The 21,090-nt window shown below is 36.8% G+C and overlaps 1 protein-coding gene across 9 annotated transcripts in view; it reads right to left on the reverse strand.

The window, feature by feature from the left end:
* The window catches only part of UBR5 (ubiquitin protein ligase E3 component n-recognin 5), an 82,459-nt gene that overhangs the window by 26,279 nt on the left and 35,090 nt on the right, over nucleotides 1–21,090 (reverse strand). For 6 of the 9 annotated variants that reach the window (XM_039549997.1, XM_039549998.1, XM_039549992.1 and 3 more), the window contains 17 exons: nucleotides 18,280–18,396; nucleotides 18,091–18,201; nucleotides 17,211–17,365; nucleotides 15,141–15,258; nucleotides 14,111–14,295; nucleotides 13,229–13,338; nucleotides 11,536–11,648; nucleotides 8,923–9,066; nucleotides 8,714–8,825; nucleotides 8,352–8,506; nucleotides 7,341–7,538; nucleotides 5,997–6,207; nucleotides 5,329–5,373; nucleotides 2,156–2,282; nucleotides 1,075–1,226; nucleotides 582–677; nucleotides 36–159 (listed from right to left, as the gene is read on the reverse strand). In XM_039549997.1, coding sequence (XP_039405931.1) covers nucleotides 36–159; nucleotides 582–677; nucleotides 1,075–1,226; nucleotides 2,156–2,282; nucleotides 5,329–5,373; nucleotides 5,997–6,207; nucleotides 7,341–7,538; nucleotides 8,352–8,506; nucleotides 8,714–8,825; nucleotides 8,923–9,066; nucleotides 11,536–11,648; nucleotides 13,229–13,338; nucleotides 14,111–14,295; nucleotides 15,141–15,258; nucleotides 17,211–17,365; nucleotides 18,091–18,201; nucleotides 18,280–18,396 — 2,273 coding nt within the window. The remainder of the gene's footprint in view (nucleotides 1–35; nucleotides 160–581; nucleotides 678–1,074; nucleotides 1,227–2,155; nucleotides 2,283–5,328; nucleotides 5,374–5,996; nucleotides 6,208–7,340; nucleotides 7,539–8,351; nucleotides 8,507–8,713; nucleotides 8,826–8,922; nucleotides 9,067–11,535; nucleotides 11,649–13,228; nucleotides 13,339–14,110; nucleotides 14,296–15,140; nucleotides 15,259–17,210; nucleotides 17,366–18,090; nucleotides 18,202–18,279; nucleotides 18,397–21,090) is intronic. The other 3 variants (XM_039549996.1, XM_039549993.1, XM_039549995.1) reach the window with 2 other exon arrangements.

Below are 21,090 nucleotides of genomic sequence, written 5' to 3' on the forward strand. Positions count from 1 at the left end.
CAGAGGATAGTGAGAACTCATATGAAAATCCTTACTTAGCTGACAGCAATTCTCGAAGATAAGGTTGTAGAACAACACTATCGCACAGCAATTTCAGTATGAAATGAGCATTTGCCTTCCGATCCTTTGATTCCACTACAGACGGTTCTGTAGAAGGACCTGTAGTAAGAAAAAAAATTGCAGAGAAAGCTTTTCCTCAAAAAATTACTACCTGCTAAAATCGAGTCATTGAGTAATTCACTGGGGTGAATAATTGGTAACTTGACTATTCAGTGGTTTCAGCAATGCTTCACTGAAGTACTGTAAATTTCAGCTCCAAATTACATTACTGAAATACAGAGGGTAATCCCAATTTCATGCTAATTACCATAGTTTTACATATTTGTCACTCCCCAGGTATGTTTTTACGTAAAACATAGTATGGTGCTTCGTTTACTTTCTGCACACTTGAGAAATTCTGCTTCAATCCAATCTTCATCTGATAAGAGGCATTTTCATATGCAGAAAGTCTGTGCAAGCAAAGACAGCTTTTAAGATAATTTTTGTTCTAAAGCATAATTAAATAAGCAGTATGTCCTCACCTGCTATTGTGGAGGTGCTGGGTCCTTGGCCGGTGCCAGTCGCTGCTGTGGTAAGAGATCCCACAGCGGGGGCCAGGATAAAATCAATGTCACCATCTTTCAGTAAACAGAACAGCAGGATGTATATCAATACATAAAAACATCCCTAACAACACGCTCTTGCTGCAATGTCTAACACACTGCAGGTTTTCTGTATTTAACTGGTAATCTTTCCCACAAACGGCCACACTCCTAGGTCCGTAACGTAACTCAGCATTACAAAGGAGACTTCCTAGAAGTTTGAGACCAGCATTGAAAAGACACATACTGGATTTAAAAACACCTGTTAAGTCTTCAATAAACTCTTAAAGCTATCTCAATGAACGCCTGCTACCTCAATGACATTAGACAGATTTCAGTGTGAGACTAAAATAAGTTATTCACCTTAAAAGCCATTGGTTCCTTTATCAAATCTCTCCTTATACAGTCTAAGGTGATATATGAGCAGACTTACCTGGATCCATTGCAGGAGGATCTGGAACCCAGCTGGGAGGAGCTATTGGTGGAGAAACTGGGTCCTGGTGATCACTTGATGAGGCACCAGCTTCATGTCTGCCCAATCCAGCAGCTCTCAAGGATCTTCTCATCATTTCTCTTAATCTCAAGCTACATACAAAACCAAGGCAGAAATACTCTCATTTTCATTTATAATTAGAACATATTTAAGAAGAACTTCACACTGAAAAAGGAAACCAAACTCCTCTTATCTCCATTTTACTTCAGCATAAATAATGATGAGCCAAGCGGTATTTTTCATTACATTTCATTGCATCAGAATGTTTTAGCCTTGGAAGAGGAGTCATTCAGCAACACTTCAAGACAGATTTGAGCCCAGAACACACCCCTAGGCACCACAGCACTGCCTCTTGCAGGCAGCAGCTGATGGGCATTCTTACTGCTACCTGACATTCCTTTTGGCCCAAGCTCATTCCCGGGAGTGTTAAGCTTTTGCAAGGATTTGCTCTTGTTGCTACTCCTTTTTAAAATCTAAGTACAAGAAGAGGTTAATGATAGGATTAAAAAATGGGTCTTGATAGAATTTCTTTTTAAGGAATGTAATGATTGCTTAGAATGAAATGAATCAACTCAAATTCTTCCCCAGTAGTGTTATATTGGTGTCAGTATTATTTATCTGCGTAAGTGACTACCTCCCTCAGAAATTCTCTTAAAACAACCTGGGCACTATCACAGTAGTTCTGTGATACTTAATACTTCTTGGCAAAGAATACTAGAGCTTATCTTCAAATTCCCTTTCCCCACAAGGAGGAACACTTCTACTTCACAACTGACAGACAAAGCATCAACCCCAGAAAACAGAATTAGTTTAGAAATATCACGCTATTAGTTCTCACACTAAAAAGGGTTCAAAAAACCACTAGAACTCTAGTTTGGTGCTTAAAGAAATGAAATTTGATTTTAAGCTAGCAACAGAGGCCCATTCTTAAACTGGACTGAAGGAAACAATTAAAAACAGATTGGTAGTTAATACAGAAATTAGCATACAGAAAAGAAGAAGAAAGCATTACTCAGTTTACCTTCTGCTGCTTGATGATCCTGCCCTATTTCCTGGACCATTACTTGACACAACAGAGATTGCATTTGCAATAGCTTCCACAGCTGAGAGCCTTTCAGCAAACGTGTTCCTCTCAGAGCGCTCTGCTTCTGAAAAATTAAAAAAGCGTCAGTGCTAAAATTTTACTTGGGAAAATTTTAAGAAAGGAGTACAAAAAATGAAAAGTCACTAATCTTTTTTTTTTAATGTTTAGAGAGACAGACTAGGTTTGTATTTTTTTTTTCTTTTGGATGAGCTTAACAATGTTTCTGTACAAGCTTTCAGTATCATCAACAGACAAGGACCTATCCTGTAGCTGATTCCAGACACTTGGTGAGTCAAGGCTTCAAAAACAATGATAAAAACAAAGAAAACAAAACAAACAAAACACAAGCAAAAAACAACAATGAAGAAAAAAACACACAAAAACAAACAAACAAAACCACCAAAAAATACCCACACCCAAATACCAGACCAGGAGAAACAAACCACACTTCACAATGAGCATCCATGAAGAATGCAAATCTGTGGGCTTGTAATACATATGTATGAACATGCTTAGGAGAACTGTGCTATGAGTTTAAGAAAGCAGTACAACCCATTTACATCAGAAAGAGCTAGCACTTCTTCCAACGTCTACAACTCTAAGCACCATAACACCTACAGGTTCTACTCATAATGTGGACTGAATTTTGTCAAGTGAGATACAGAACAATATTTTTCTAAAAACCCAGTTTTTGGTGCAAACTAGAAGGAAAAGGTGTATTTCTGAATAAAGAAAAGTATGTCCTTAAAGTGACTCTGATCGTTCTTTCAGGAAATGTCTCAAAGTTGCAAGGGCCAGTACTCACTTTCCATTCAAAGGCTTTTCAAACTGAGAGTCACCTTACTCTGCACACTTATTTTCACCACTGACAGTATTAAGGCCTGGATAGCTCCCTTTTATTCCCTTTTTTTTTTTTTTTGAGTAGGAAAGTACTATTAGTATCTTTCACTCAAAGAATGAAAGAATAAGATAATCTGACAGCATGTGTCAGCTGTACAGTATGTTTGTATCTTTCTACTCATCATTACCTGAAGCAAAAGAGATCCTAGGTTTTGCTTGTTCACAAGCATGTGCAGGCCTCTTAGATAAAAATCACCTACTACTCAAAGCAGATAACTATTAAACACTTAGCAGTGAGAGAATACTTTTCTTGTGCCCCTAGCTACAAGTTGATTCGTAGCTGTAAGTGAACTGCTATTGTACTTGTGCCGTACTCCTTTCTCAGATCCACTAGTTCTCATAATTCACGACCCATCACTTCCAGACCCCTCACAAAGGGGTTCACAGCTCTTGAGAGTGATCCCTCAAGCAATACAATCACTCTCTGCAACAGAGGTTTCACCTGTTCTGGAGAAAGTAATCTGTAACTGAATTTTCACTGTTCCACTTGCAAAATTAGCATTTGTTTTTTGAGAACCATCAGTTGTAAATGCTTTGGCTTTAACAGGCAATTTGCTATTCTATTGTCTAATTAAATCTGTCCCAGTTCTCAAGGCAAAAAACCCTCACAGTTTTTATGTGTTCAGTGATGTTAGCTGAGATTTAGTATTACAACTTTTTAATGATTTCGCATGCTTTGGACTTTCTTTTGGACATGCTTTTCCCAAGATCCTTTCTATTGGCAAGACTGAGAAGATACCAATTCACAGAAACAGAGCAGCCTTCCCCCAGATTTGCAGGTCTGGGGTCACTTTTCCTGCAATTCATTTATCATTTATCCAACACTGCAGGAGGTATAGCAAAACTAGGCACAGGATCTGAGAGAGAAGGAGAAAAAAAAAAAAAAAGCTTATCCCTGACCTCAGTATTTCCTTTCTGGCACTTATGAAGAAATGTCTATGAAGAAGAGTGAAGAATCTCAAGCAGGTACTAGCTGGGAAGTGGCACTATGTTCTGAAATTGTTAAGAAATATTACATCTGTATGTCTGGAATTGAAGCCTTTACTTCTAAATCAAACTTCTTTTACAGTTCAAGAGACGACCATGTAACTCACAGACAGTAACATAAGTCACCACTGCCCTCCAGATGATACACAGAAAGTAAGTTTGTCCTAATATCCATCACTAACAGTTACAGTGGAAGCTAAATGTGACCTGAATGTAAAGAGATGAATCTCCTTCAAGGACAAGTTTTATGACGAAAAAAGAGAGAGGCAGAGGAGTGTTACAAGTCTATCATGTTCATGTTTTTCATTTTTCCAAAAGTTAAATTACACCCAAATGAAGTTACTGAAAAAAATGTCAAGGTTGCAAAGACAAGCACTCAAATTAGGAAAAGTCAGATTAAGTTTGCCTATGCATCCTTATTTCAACTTCCTTGTGTGCTTATAGTAACACAATCTTCAGTTACACAGTTGGGTTTTGTTTGCTTATTTTGGTTTGGGTTTTTTGTTTCAGATTGTTTTGTTGCCCCACCCGCCCTGCACCCAGCAACAAGACCCCTGCCTCAGTCAGTGCACAGGATGGACGACACACTGAAGATGAAGGGTTGTACAGAGAGCAAGCTGTTTATGCCTTGTTTGCTGCAACATTAGGGAGCAGTGTAGTAAGGCAGCAACAGCTTGGGAAGGAGGGGGGAAACACTGTAACATCACTTTGGAAAACTGGAACCTATTTCTGCCACATCTATGAGCACACAGAACTTTGTGAAACAAGATTTTACAGATGATTGTGATACATTTTACTCATTTATGGACACCTAAAAGGTGCCCGACCCACAGAAATAATTAACATTCCCAGCACAACTAAAACTACAATTAATCCAGTTCTAGAATTCAGTGTTTTGAAGTAACACCTACTCAAAATCAGGCCCTAAGCTTCTCAAACAGAATGCTCAAAATTAGTTAATAGCTTTGAACACAGAAAAACTTCAAGCTATAATAAAATTCCAACCAAGAGATGAGAAAGCTGCAGCATTACCCCCACTTTATAAATAGGGATACAAGGAACAATTAAGGTCTATAAATGACTAAAATTCAATGACAGCACCATACAAAAATCCCACAAGGAAGTTCATTCATTATTCAGTGCAGGGTTTGTATGGTGTGCAAGAGTAAGGAATGGGGCCACACACTGAATGATGAGGATAAAAAGAAATATTGAATAGCTACCCATTCGGTGAGCACCGTCCATCTTGTGCACTGAATGAGGTAGTCCTGTGGAAAAAATAGTATGACGGTGTAATTAAAGACCATTTCACAATGCATACCCATGTGTAGCACATGGGTAAACTTAATTCTGCCATTCCCTAACTTTTGAGTGCTTGACTTAGCAACCTTGTTCTGTTAACATGCTTTTTACATAACAGTATTTAACAGACATTTTTAAATGGTCTCAATAACTGGCATTAATAGGTCATTCTTCCACATTTCTTAATACATGTCAATGACAAGCAGCACTGCTAACTGAAGGTATTAACACATAGAACACTTCAAAAATATTAAATACCATTTCTCATAAATTTTACTATATAAAGGGGATAGCAGTGATACAAAGGTAGAAAAATACTTTTTTCATCTAAAATTAATGTATGAATGTCGGAAGCTTTTACAATCAATAAAAACAGCTTAGTGCTCTTAACTATTGAATTCTTATAAAACCTTATTAGAGTAATAAAAATGTTGCATCAGCACCTTTGAAAGGCCAAGACACATTTTAATACACATTTTAAGACACATTTTAATACACCCATATATGAAGAATGCAGCCCTTTGAATGAATTTTCTTGAAAATTCATGAAAAGATTATTTTCAAAGTATTTTCATATTGTTGAGCTCACCCTCTTCCTCTTTTGTTTCCTTGTTGCTGGTTGGAAAGCATACAGATACACAAGCATGCAGAATATTACGGTTTCCATCACATCTATGGCCAAGGAATGTCTGCAGCATTTGTGGATTCTGATCCAAGACAACTGCTTGTTCAAGATTCATCAGGTATTGTCTGCAAGCCTCATAGTCACACCGAAGAATGTGCTGCATCAATGTTTGTTTCTGTACTCAAAAGAATAAAATATTTTAGAAATGTAAAGCACAAAAGGTAGATATAAGCTTCATAAATACTTCTGATTTTCTTCACATTTTGAAATTAACAGGAAGGTCTTCATCTCCAACACTGGCTGGAAGTTAGTGCAGGAGCTGTTCAGAACATGCATCATCTCAATTATAGCACTGTTAAAAACAGAGCTGTATGCATTCAGGCACAGACACGCAAAAGGAACGGAGCAGCAGAAGTCATCAGGCTCACAAAAGCATTCATTTGGCTTCACAGTTGGATTTTTAAGATAGATTACTTCCATTTCATAGCTCCATGTAACATGGGAAAAGTAATACAACTGAAAAAGCCTAAGGATCTACATGAACGAGTTCTAACGCAGTTCTTTCTAAACAAGTGATTTATGTGCTGGGAAGTGAATGATTCGAAGCTCTTGAAAGTCTGGGAGGTTCACCCCACAAACAACCAGCTTTTCCATAATGATGGAATACTACTTCACTGTGAACTCAGTCTGACAGGTACACAATACCTCGGGGTGGCAGCAGAGCACACAGCAGATCTAACTGCACTGCCCCAAATCACCGACAAGATTTTAGAAGTATGACATATAAATTCACAGCAGGACTACTCATACAGCACCACTGACAAAGACAGAACTCTACAGGTGATTAAAGTGAAAAAACCTCCACTTTCCTCTCCTAGTTTCCTAGTGCATGGTCCAAATAGAAGATTAAAAAAAAAAAAAAGAAAAAAAAGAAAATGTATTGCATTCTCAGGGATCTAACCAAAACAAGTTGTTGAATCCCTGAGAAAAACTGTGCACCCATGAGACAAATAAAACTGCACAGTGTTAGCAGATATGAAAAGGTAACCATTTCAAAATCAATGCTTAAAAAAGCCCTACTAATTAAAAGCCTGATACAGAAGTCATGCACTGCCCAAAAAGGATCTTTCACTTAGCAAATTTATTGGTGTTTCCATGTTTCTAAGAGAGTCTTCAGTTGAAATTAGTTTCTTTCAAATAGCGAAAATACAAATCAGCATCTAAACAGGAAGCTGCTTTAAGCATAACTTCACAAAAGCAAGAGGAAAAAAAAAGCACATAATTCAGTAGGCAGAGAAAATACTTTACCTCAACAGCCATAATGATAATAGCAGCTTTCTTTTTGATGGTCGAGTTAGCAGGAAGATTTGTTAAGGAATGAACACCCATTCCAAGACTACTAATAGGTGGAAGATCAAGCCAGTCAGGGTCTCGTATCCCACCCATACAATCTTTTGCCATTGGATAGATTGTACCATTTCCATCTCTAAGAATAATAGGCGATTCCTACATTTGGGAGAAAAAGTTTCATTATGTCTCCACAATTTATAAATATTATCCTTCCCAAAACATCCAGTTGTTTTTGACTGCCAACAATTACAACAGTTTACCGAAGATTCTCATTTATGTCATTGACTCCCATCATTACAAGTGGTGCAACATAAGAGATGAGATTCCTTCTGCAAATGCCTGAAATGTGCTTAACATCATAAATATTACTAGAAGTATCTTCCTTATGATATACATTCATTAATTAATATTACCAGTGAAACAAGCAGAACCTATACTTTTAGCTTACTTAAATGCTCCAAATAAAGTCGAATATATTGAAATGAAACGTTCAAATTCAGTTATTTTGCAAAAACTGTTTCCTTCAACTATCCTAAACAAAGTATATAATCTTTGTGGAAGAGTTGCACAAAATCTCAATCATTTTTAGTGAATCTGTATTTTCACTCAAATACAGATTAATTTTTTTTGTCAGTATTTCCATTTATTCTCCAAAGTGGATTTTTATCTGACCCCGTCCCAAAACACAGCTAGATAACAAGCTGACACTAATCCAAGAACCATTCTGTCACCTTTCCCCCCCCCTTTTTTTTACATTCAAGGTAGAGTTTAATTAAGATGTGCTTAAATAAGTTGATTGCTATTCCCCTTGTGCCTTCAAAATATTAAAGCTAGCAGCAAGTTTTTCATAACCTGTTTGAAAAACTATTTCTTTGCCAGAAAAGCCTTACAGAAGGCTGTACCATCTCATTCAAAGATGACAGAAGTAAGTGCAGTGAGGTTAAATGATTGAGACACAAAACCACAAACCTGTCCAGCTGTAAAAATAGCAACACTTCTCTCATTCTGACCCAGGAATGCAATGCTGCTAGTAGGGAAATTATTTTCCTGTTCAGCCTTTCCTGTGGCAAGATCAAATATGCAGTATCGAACCCAGTTCCCAGTTTTCAGAACAGCATGCACTCCTTCAAAGACACAGGAAGAAAAAAGTAAATGTGTTTTATGGATGGCATCCAGTAAAAGAACTTCTAACTAAAGCACTTTCAAGAAATTACTAATATCAATGGAAGCACCTGTTTATGTCCTTTTGAAAGTAGGTGTTTTCCACTTGGATGAGAGACAGGTAATAAAGGAACCAACAGATATGGACTCACAGGCTCAGCCCTACTTACCTTTTGAATCTACATTTACTGCTAGGATCTCTGTTTTTTCAGGAATACACAGCTTTTTGGGTGTTCTTTGAAAACAGTCAGGAACTTTTGGAGTTCCGCCAGTTTTTACGACCTGAAAACAGATGTAAAATTTTAAGCTGCAATTAAGCACACATAGTGCTGACACTTCAAAATACTGATTATTTTCTCAATGTTTCACAAACACATACCTGCAGTTCATCTATTCTGAGCAGCCTACAGTCTTGGAGGAGAGAAGAAGGATCAGGATCGGAATTCGAACTGCTCTGACAGTTTGCATTATTGGAGGTGCCTGGAAATTTCACAGCAACATATGCACCATCCACTTTTAGCACCTACAGGCAGAACACATAAGAGTTTTACCAAAAGGCTGAACAAAATCTGATTTGCTTCAAAATAAACCAGACCTTTATCAGGGAGAGGAAAAAATTTACAATAACCAGGGATAAAATTACATAGCTCTTGGTCATTAGCTTTGTCATTTCGATAAAATTACTGATATTTGAAAATCTTGGATTTCCTAATGACTTCATAAGTAACCGGAATCATATCAAAGGTCCCTCCATTTCAACATCCTACATCCAACAGGAGCCAACATCAACTGACTAGAGAAGCTCCTACTGGTACTCCCCTGGTCTCTTTCCAACTTCCACCTCCTGGAAACAGCAGGACAACTTCATGTTTAATAGCCTGGATAGACCTTTTCTTTTATTAATTTGTGAAATCACTTTTGGAAATAAACACTACTCTTGTGGCAATGAATTCCAAACATTAGCCAACAATTCAACAACAACAAAGTCTACACTGACTTCTTTTTTAAGTTCCCATTAGCTCTTACACTACAAGACAAAGGAAAAAACTGTTTGGTTTTTTTTGGCCCACCATAAAATTTTGTGTGCTCCTTCTTCAACAGGACTGTACACAGTGGAAAAAAGACCTGTTAGTTTATGGGTCTGTTACCTCTTCTGTACACTCAAGGATGAAGTTCTCCACTCAGTCCCTTAGGACTGAAGGATACAGACAAGTCTATCCAGACATTCGTCAAGTGTGTGTGTGTCTCTCCTTCTCTGGCCCCAAAGGAAAGGGAAGCTATTCCACCCCACACTGACAGAGTCATTTCTGAGACTGTAAGCCTCTCTAAAGAGTTGCTGCCATGCATATCTAAGCAGAACTGTCAAAACAGGCTTCCTTGATATAGGAACTTCTTGTGCTATCACCAAACAGCAAGGCCCTTTGAATTTCCAGTTGAGACCATAATTTTCTCAACAGGAAAACAAAGCTAAGGCAGAAGGGGGTGGGGAAAGGACAGACAATGTTTTAATTATGAGCAGAAATAAGGACTCTGTATGCTCTCAGTCTTCATCAAAACTAGATATAAGCAGCCATCAGTCTTTAATAAGCCCTAATTTCTCTATGGTTTCTACGCAGAAAGTGCTTAACAAAGGTCTAGATGTAACCAACTTTATCTAAAAGGTCTCCAACAATAAAAAACACCTCTCAAATTTTCAAGATACTGTATGTAAGAAAAATCCAGGCACTTCCATGTTTTCTCCCAATTTCTCTAGCTAAGAGCAGCCCAACAAGTGCACTAGAGAAAATGATATATTGACAAACCTTAAAGCATTAGCACTTCAGTGAAAATATAAAAGTTCAAGCTCTTTTATATTTAATATAGTAGTTCTTGATGCAATGCACAGACACCTTTGCAACTGTATACAGAAATAGTAGAACAGTCTCTGTACTGAAAATCTTAGGATCTAAAACGGGAAGGATAGTTAAGGACAAGAGGGACTTTCCCAAAGCTGGTATCAGAGGAAAACAGTGGTTTCAGCAACTTCAACTAGATCTCAAAATCGTCACAATGAACTAAGTTGCTCCATATTCATTCTGCATAAATGACCTAAACCTGATAATGAAAATTCATTGTGAACCTCCTCCTTTCAAAAATACTGCTCAAGGCAAATCTTACACTGACACACAAGTAAATCCATTAAGGATGCAAGTAAAATAACTCTTACTAACTTCAGCTGCCTTCTGTTGGACAGTTATTGATCCTCTTCTGGTAACATTTTTTTAAATCTATGAATCAAGTAGAAAGCAACCAAATCTTTTCCTTTTGAGGAAAACCTTACTGGCTTTCTTGTTACTTTTATTTTTGAAAAGCATACCAAAGAACTATCTAGAGGACCTAATCCCTCCTAACATCACACAACAATGCCAAGGGAGAAAAGGAAGTATTTTCCCCTATATGGCTCCTGAGTCAGAGCAAAGATTTATTAGAGAAAAAAATGAAAACATTACAAGGATTAAACAAAGAGATTTTCTGTAGTAATAAATGAAATAACTTTGTAATAATATTAACGAAGCATGTAATTTCTAATCAAAATATTTTTGTTCTTTGGTTGCCTGAACATGAGATTCACCCAAATATTCTACCTATGCATACGTGAAAATCAGTCACAACAGGTGAAACCCTTCACAATCTCACTGGACATGTGGAAGTTACTGCTCAAGACAACAAAATAATATTTTGGATAAAACCACATCTGCTTTTCTTAATATTGTGGTTCAATTTAAAATACCAGAATTTTTTAAGATTCATCACGTTTTACTCACAACACATCCACTCTGTTATTATCATTGTGCTATTTCCAAATATAAATGCAAGTCATACTCATCAGAAACATTCTCAAGCATCCCCAAAAGTATGATTTTTTTAAACAGTTAGCTTATCTAAAAGAAAAACCTTTTTTTTCCTCCTCCCAAAAGACAGTGGGACAGTGTATTTTATATTTTAGACAAACCTTGCCAACAGGAACATTCTTAACATCTTCCACAAACACAACTTCCCTAAGAGACCACTGTTCTTCATTCACTTTCTCCTCCTCTTTTGGGGCAGGAGTAGATCGTCGTCGCTCTGAGACAAAAAAGTTATAACCAAAAAGAAAGACTTGAAATACTTAATCAAAGCATCAAAATGCAATGTTCAGTCAGCACCACAACTTTCCCCCAAAAAGATTATCAGCAGTCAAACGTAGAAATTAACAAGAGGTTAACAAGAATACAACTTTAGGAGTCAGAGCTACCTAACAAGTGTATCATGCCACTTTCATGCATTTCTATGGACTTATAGCACTTAGAAAGCCAGTATGATATGCAAAGCAATTTTTAAAGATATTTAAGAAAAGTAATTAGAATACAATTTTTTTTAATTTTAGATAACACAATAATTAGAATACAAAAAATTAAAATACAAGGAACAAGCCCTGTTTTGGCGGGGCTCAGATACTCGTGCTGTAAGTAAAACAGCTGACACTGTGACACCATTCAGTCACCGCTGCTACAGTGCTTTATATCAACTTCACAAAAAGTCTGCTTGCCTACCACATATGGATTACTTGGTAAAATTCTAGAAGAATAGCAAATGAGGAAGAAAATAGCTATTTGGGCTAATGGCAATTGCAATGCAGTTAGATTTGCTGCAGACTTTATCTGAACAGTAACTGTAGTACACTCAGAATCAAATTTAAATACATAACATGGCTAAATTAACACTGGCAAGAACCTTTAATCTTCCAAGTCAAGTATATAGTGTAATTAATACTATCAACATATTTAAAGTAAGAAGCAGAGAACTTCTAAGCTAATTGCAGAGTTAACTTCAAACACTAGTTCAAAAGCCCAAGAAAAGTTGTAGTCAGTGAAAAATTACAGTTGAATGAACTGCAAAAGAAATCAATAGTAAAATTAGTGACCACTGCAGATCTGAGCATATGAGATTCTCAGTCACTGCACGAGGCCATGTGAGTCATTAGGTTAATGCAGTTTGTGAACAATTAGAAGAAAAAGCTACAGAGAAAAGATTTCTTCAAATCAAAGCATTTCTTCAAATTACAAAGCATTGTAATTAACATTCTATAAATGTATGTGTTTAAATGGAGAGAAAAAAATGCTTAAGGAGTCCAGTTACACAAATTCGGATGTAGCCTTTCAGCACAAGTTCTTCTCCTTCTCTGACTGCTTTTGTATGTTAGTAAAGAATGTCATATTTTAGACATTTTCTGTATTAGATACAAACTACTGCTTTCTGCATTGACATTCAACTGCAAGGCAAGCTGTTCAACAGCAGCTTAATCTTTAAAGTTTTCCAAAACAAGTTCAACTTCTGAGCTGCAAAGAAGCTCATTATCACATTGCAACTAAACATAACTTTATCTTCAGACTTCCTCTTGATCACCTCCTGAAAGATGCTTTTGATTCTGAGAACTGCTGCGCTTGCGCAGATACACCTTACATCGAGTAGTCACTGCTTATACATTTATTTAACACTGACACCGATTATTCAAAGTCTATTACAAAACCTTTACCTATATTGCAGTACAGACTGAAAGATCAAAGGATTGTGAAAGTAGTACAGAATCACTGTAGAACTGCCTTTTATGGAAATTTCTTATCTACACAAATGTTTTATGTTACTCTGAGCTACACATTACTTACTATATGGCATTGATGCACTGCTTGCTATTGAAGATGCATCACTACAAGTGGAAGCTGGGGATGGTGGAGGACCCATCTCAGTTTTCACTGGTTCCTGTTTGCTTTCAGGTCTAGAATAAAAGGTAGTACTTAGAGTGAAGAAAGAAAAAAGTGAAATCTTTTCTGTGACAATGGACAAAGTGTCAGTGTATCCCAGCATTGTTCCTTTAATAATACCTTAAAGAAGTAACTCCACACTTCTGAACAACCATCCCAACTGACAAGGCTATAAATCTTGATGTTGGGAACAGTGCAATGCCGTGTAATCAGGGATTAGCTTTTTAACATTAACTGAGCATAGGTACACTATTACAGAAAATAAACATGATGAGCTTCATTTGAGGGCAGGAAGAATTATTAGCTTTATACAGTAACCTGAAACTCCAGAACTGCTAAGCATTTTCAAGCTTTACTTGAAATTGTTTAAATCTGTTTTAAGAAACATTTAAATGGCAATTGTCAACCTGAATTTTTTTTTTTCCAAACTGTGGAGGGGCTGAAACAGATCTGTTTAATCTCATGAAGAGCCAGAAAACAGCCGGTTCCATTTTCAGCTATTAAAATAATAAAATCTTGGAAACTTTATGGAACACTGTAGGCAAGCCTTCATTTAATACTCTGTCTGCATTTCACATGTCCATAATGATTTCACACAACTGAGACACCTTTCCTGCAGTGAGTATTTCTGCACATCTAGCCAAGTTTAAAAGAAACCTAGTATCTTATAAAGAAATTTTCAAAATTGTAAAAATCTGACCTTCCTTTTCCATTGTTATTCCCCAGGTCAAGAGAGTATCAAATAAAGGATCTGTGTGTACACGCACGTGTGTTCTCCACACTTACTTTGCCTCAGTAGTTTTGCTGGCTTTCTCCATGTTTTTCAAGCTCTCGGGGGACCGAAGCTGAAATCGACAGCTATCGTTCATGTTCCAAACAGATTCCATTAACACACCAACTTTAGGAATTCCAGCACTGATTGAAAAAGCAACTGCTCCAGCATGATAGAGGGGATTATTTCTTAAACACACCTACAGATAGAAATATTTATTTCTCTGAGAAAAATGGATTCTACTGAGGGAAATCATATGTGCATTATTTTCTTGGTGACATATGTAGTAGTCAAAATAGAAAACTTATGGAATCAGGTGAAGAGGAAAGTCAGCAGTATGTACAGAAAAGGAAGCTGTTGTGCAATTCACAGCTGAAAGCAACAGTTTTAGCAATGAAACATATAATAGCAGTTTAACATATAATATTTAGATGCTCAACCACAAAAGGAAGAATTACTCCAATAACAGAGACTCATCACAGTGTCAATTAGAATGGTATTGGAATCAACAGAAATGTGCTCCCTGGGAAAGAGCTGTTTTGTCTCATATTAGTTCTAGTACTAATCACAAAAAAAGTCCTCTGTACCAGTTATTAGCCCTTTTGGTAAAGGCTTCAAACCAAAGGTCTATCACACTGCATAAATAAATCAAATCCAGACATTAATACTGCAGGTACTTAAATGCTTAATCATTTACTAAGCTATTTGTTCTATGGGGAATTGTATGTCCATACTTACTTTCTCTCAAAATACAGAATCAGTAGGTAAATTAAATCAGTAGGTAAACTAAACAGAAGTACTTTGCATGAGTACAGCTTGTTCTTGTGTGCAGCAATAGCCATACTTATAAAACAGTAACAACACTAACAGGACACAGCCATTTACAGTCCTATAATTAAAACATACTATTTTAATTCCACATTATCAATATCCCTTTTGTGCATAACTTTTTGTGATAATTGATTTTGCTGGGTTTTTTTAAGAGCAGGTTGTAAGCTCATCATATAGCATGGTAAAAGTGCCACTGGTGGCAGCTGTACTTGCCTGGGTTCCAACAGTTATGTTTGGCATAGAGGAGATACCAGCACTAGACTTCGGCTTTTTATTTTTTGCTCTGGCCTTTTCTAGCATTTTCTTCCTTTGGCTGAAAGGAACTACACCCCTGTGGAAAAATGCATGTTATTTTAAAAAGGCTGTGAAAGAAAATCTTTGTTCAGAACTTTGAACAGTTTATTCCTTCTGCTTAATGTAATCACAATCAAACATACAAGTGTGTGCGCCACCTTCTCCAAAATCTCAAAGAACTGCAGAAACGTCATCTTTTTCTATATGTAGCCCCACTTTCCAAATTCATCTCAACTGCCCCAATTTACTAGGAGGAGGTGGAAGAGGCAGAGCCCACAAGTTATTTCACTGCCAAATGGCTTCCCTTCCAGTCTGAAGTGCTGCAAAACCTCTGTCGCAAGTGGTATACCCCAGTCACAGCTTTCAAGATGCAGGCTGCATCTCTGAACTTGAGGATTCCCACAACTAGTGATAACTTCCAGAGATTGCAAACTCTGGAGAACAAGATAAGCTTTTTTGTTTCTAAATTCTAAAAGCCTCACTTTCTCTCTGGGGACATGGCTGAAGGAGCCTGGGACTCTTACGACAGACATCTGCTGCAAGTGGGGGAAAAAAGAACACTCCTGTTGTAATTGGATCCGCTCAGTTTAGTTGAAAATCATGCCTGCATACACAGTTAAGCATGCTTATTATTTTGATACTTCATGTTTTAGTCAGTGGCTTATACAGTTAAAAGCTTGGACTAAAGAAGCTCCTTCATGTTAAGTAAAACATGAAAAGCATCAGTCCCGTGCAACACTGGAAATTGAAATCCTGTCTCATACTACAGATCACTGTAACTAAGGGTATCAATAGTAACAGAAGCTTCTGTCTGCATCAGTCTGGTAACATAAAATCACCACAGCCCACATTTAACCAGAAAAAGACATATTAGTTCATAAATTGCTTCCAAAGATTACATATAAATGCTAATAAGTCTTTTTGTATTTTGCACCGATTATTCCAGTAAAAATGGAAGGTTCTAATAGCCAATATCTCGGATGCTATGGCTTAGTAGTTTCTATACAAAGAGTAATTAAAGTGTGGCATGTCGGCCATGACACAATGAAAGGGCCAAGAACCAGAGAGGTGTAATTTTGGGATCTGGGACTAGAAATTAGAATAAAATATGTCTGTGTTTAAGTTTACAAGTCTAGCTACAAGTCTACTTAAATATTTTCCAGAGTTAACAGAATTTAATGAGAAAGCCGTTTCATAGAATTAATTTTCAATGCTCTGATTTCCAGCTCATCATTAAGTATTTAACTCACCCATGCCTCAAAGCCACTTGAACTTTAGGCATGGTACATAATGCAATGACTCCTGACACACCGAAAAATAATGCATGCTGCAATGCATTAGTATTACTCAATGAATTCACTTAAATTAGAAACTCATTTCAGAGCCCTTCTGGAAGCATTATTTTTGAGGGTTTGTTTTTTGCTTGGTTTTGTTTGGGTTTTTTTGGCATAGCCTTCTTAATCATCAAGTTGTTAGTTAAAATATTTTAACTAACATTTCACATTTTATGTTTAAAAGGGTTATATTTTAACAACTCCAGAGGGAGCAATTGATGTTATTTCCCTCTTCTTTAAAATATAGACCACAAATTAATAGACCAAATCTTCCAACAGAGCCAGAGAGAGGAACATCAACCTCATATGTGGGTAAGTTTGCTCCATATTTATAATCTGAAAAAGGCCCGAAAGGCATAGAGAAGATATTATTCTCTGATCCTGTGTAGTACTGATACATCTGAATGCTAAAGCATTTAAATACATCTCCTAAAACAACGACCTTATTCTGTTAAAGATGTTATAATTGGATCCAAAAGCTTTAGGCATTAAAAAAGAGAATAAATGTATTTTAAAAAGGGAGCCTAAGCTCAAGTGCAGATTTCCCGAACTCAGAACAATGGTGGTTCAGTAGTTTTGCAATGCTTCTCAGAGTCAGAGACATGAAGACATCCAGAGCATCTACACTGTTGTACACAAACACAGTATTACTTACCACCAATACAAGTTGTTCTCTAGTTGAGCACACGTGTAAAGAGCACAACAATGTAAAGAAACAATCCGTTCTCCCTGAAGCTCCGAGTATGTCTGTGCAGTGTGTTCTAATTTAGAGGCTACGGAGCTTAAAGTTTCATCTACCCATGTAGCAACCTAACGGAGAAGGAAAGAAAGGAACAGAGAAGGTAGAGGAAAAAAAAAGAAGTTGCACATCAGTCGCATCTTTAACATAATATTTACTGGTTTTGAAAGGGGGGAAGAAAAAAACACATCATAAAACAAAAAAGCAATTATACCCTTTGGAAATTTACCCCCTAGCATCTTTTCTTTCCCCAAAAGAGAGCTTTTCAGAACTGTTTTCCCCTCTATTTCCAGTTCTCCACATTAACAAAAAAGGTTGGGGAAAAGAAAAGAGAAACCTGTCAAAAAGTATACAGATGTGTTGGTGTCTTTACCACATCAGTTTCAAGTTTACCCTAACTGGACTGAAAAGCATATTCAGATAACTTGCTTTACATCACTGAAAGCTTCAATGTCCTTAATTTTTCTACTAAATCTATAAAGAACATTAACAAGCTTCTCTATTCTCAAACCAGTGTCAGTTTCTACTGTAACAGCAAAAAGTCAAGTGTTTCAGATAATCAGGTAAACCAAGTATCTTTTCACTGTTTCAGCTGTAAATCTGACAGGTTCCTTTTTTAAAAACTTTTTGCATTTCTACAAAACACCAGATGGAGAAGAAAATAAATGAATGAGCAAATGAATTTAAGTACTTTCAAGAGCAGATAAAACTGAAGAAACAACTTCTCTATAATATACTGCAAGCAATTGAGAAAACCCAGCTTTGTCAAACTCAGCAACCAGCAAATATTTCATACCTTGTTATTTTCCGTGGCAACAGTTGCTCTAATACTATTTGCAGACAGCAGCACTATCTTTTCATTGGTTAACCCCAAGAACATGGCTCGTGGATGATGTAGCGAAGGATTCTTTGGAAACAAAAAATATTTCAGATATTCAAAGCATATAAATAATTCTGAAGGGAAACATTTAAAGCTATACAGTACCTGTGCATTTCTGTAAGGCTCTGATTCACTCCACTTCCATTGATAGAGTTCTCCTTTACTGCTAACAGCCACGAGCTCAGAATATAGAGCTCCAATAGAAATGAACTTTGTTCCATCCTATAAACACAGAAATATGAAGTCTAAGACAACAGTATTATAAATGCATCTATAAAAACACATACATGAAAAAAAACCGAACTTGGAATTGGTTTTTTTCCAGAGCACCCATGAACGTTGATCCTGAAAATAAAGATATATCCAGATTGTCTCAAACTCAGCATGTCCCCACACACAAAGCATCATTGTTTCTGATGAAGTGAAGGAAGAAAGAAATAGATATTATTTCCCTGAACTTCAGTAATAGCACATACATGGCAATTAACTTGGACAGTTTATATTAAGAGTTTACACAGTGTTTTAAGAACACAACACTGCTCATAAAATTAAAGATGAGAAGATCTCTTGACTTGCAACACTGAAAAAATAAGTTACTGCTTGAAATTCTGGCTGTTTGAAATTAACAAAAAAGCAACATAATTCCATTATTCCACTGCTAAGTATAGCCAGGAAGGTATCTTGCAAGCTACCCAACACCCAAGAAATCAATTAATCACATTTACTGGTTCATCGGTTAATTCTTATCTTTCACTTCGGAAAGCAAATAACTGCAAACAATGTCAAGTTAAAAAAAATCAAACCAACAGTATACTACATGTCTCAATAATGCATCATTATAACCCGATACGCTGGAAAAGTTACTAATTATTCATTTTTCCTCTCGCCCTTTTCTCCTTTTTAACATTTTATCAAAACTCATCTGGTGTCTTTCTACTACTTACATAGCATCACTTTGTTCATTTGCTTCATCCTGTACCTACACGGACCTCACAGGTCTGTTTTCCTCCCTCTTAGATTGGGTTCAATGTTGCTGCAACTATGCACAACCTCACTTTTGCAAATTCCTGCTCCTCCTTGCACTGAAATGGATCTCAAACTACAGAGAATTTAAGTGATTTCACAAAGCATTAAATTCTGTTTACTGAGAAACATTTGTAACATTTCACTGCTCCTCAGCAAGTGCAGCTATAGGACAAACATGTTCTTTCTGAAGTTCCTTACTTGTAGTAAGTCAAATTTTTCTTCCACTTACAGCTTTACAAAAAATAAAAAAAACCCCCCAACTTAAACTAGTATAAAATCAAATGCTGTCTTCTACAGCTACAGATCTGAAAGAGAGGTACATGATATCTAGTCTTCTCTGTAGTGGTTATCTCCCAGATCAGTATCTTTAACTGACTCTCAGATACACCATGTCTATGTACTTCAGCCATCTGACAGGAAACTGAATTCAGTCAGCCAATAAAAAAGTCCCACCATCCTGTACATCTTCTGTCCCCTAAATTAGGAGACTTTTTGCCGCAGAAGTTTAAAAGTGGAAACATTTTTAGTTTCGTAAGTCTGGATTTACACTATTTTTTTACTGTTTTCATGCCCAGAAGTGCGCATTCCAAAAGGTGTGAGTGTGTCCTTGAGTAACACAGGATTAATTCAGTACAGCTCTTACCAAACACTCAAATGCTCACCAATATTTTGGGAAAAAGAGAAAAGCAGCAGAAGGACAGAAGCAATCACAAGCAATTCTCTTTTATACCCTGATAAAAGGCTCTAGAATTAGTTAAATCATTAGAGAACTATTTTGCTCTGGAGGGCATCTACCAACACAGTACAGAGGTAACACAAACACTAATCCACAGCATGATTATTAATACGTGCCATGGCATAAACACTGCACATTTTGAGAAAGAACTGTCATCAGAACCTACTGTAGTATAATGAGATACATCTCTACTTCATCAGCATAGATGAATCTTCAGAAGTTATCTGGCCTAATGCCTCAGAGTTAAGTATGGAAAGCAATTAATTTTTGCTCCAAGACACTCTCATTATGACTTTTCATCTTGCCAACATATTTTTTATTAACAAGCAGCTTTGTACCAGAAGCTGAGTATTAGAGAGACCTGCCAATCAAAACTTTTCTCTCCCTTCCATCAAAATATTAGTAGTTGTGACCTAAGTGCTCCAGGATCAATGCTACATTCACCTCCACAGGGCCATTCAATCAACTGCCCAAAGATGCAGGAACAACACAACAGCTCTGCTTCTGTAAACCTGAGACTCCTGTTCAACTACAAATTTTGATTTCAGACCAGAGAAATTAACACACTTGAAGATGATGCAGACCACTGACAAATTCTTAGTATCTCAATAGCTAAGCAGAACATACCTACTTGAAAAAACTAAAGGCTTGGTTTGCACCTCATTACAGTCAAGCAGGGAAAAACCAGCCATACTTGCCATTACTACAGCGTGGCTCTGATACACATGGCACAAGGCTGACACAGAGCAACTGTAGACTGATAGCACTACTAGTGCAACAAGACTCGAAATAGCAGAAGAATGTACTCATTGACTTGGATTCCTGAGCAGTTGATGACATTTATTTGGTGCAGAAAACCAAGTACCTGTGCAATATGTCTATACACCATCAGTCTCAGATTGTGGGTGAAACTGATGCATTTGGGAACACTATCAGCTTTCCAAATGTTTCACACATGCCTCTCAGGTCAGTACTTCACCTCCCACAAACAAAAGTTAACCACCCTTATCACAGCCTACTACAGTTCTGCCTCAAATGCTAAAGGTCAAAATAATGAAAAATGAAGGACAAATATTTGCAAACATGACTGGTTCTTTTGTAGTGGTTTATTGTGTGCTTTAACTTGCCCCTAGCTTAACATTTCAAGACCTCCT

This window comes from Corvus cornix, chromosome 2, assembly GCF_000738735.6.
Source record: "Corvus cornix cornix isolate S_Up_H32 chromosome 2, ASM73873v5, whole genome shotgun sequence".
Lineage (NCBI taxonomy): Eukaryota > Metazoa > Chordata > Aves > Passeriformes > Corvidae > Corvus > Corvus cornix.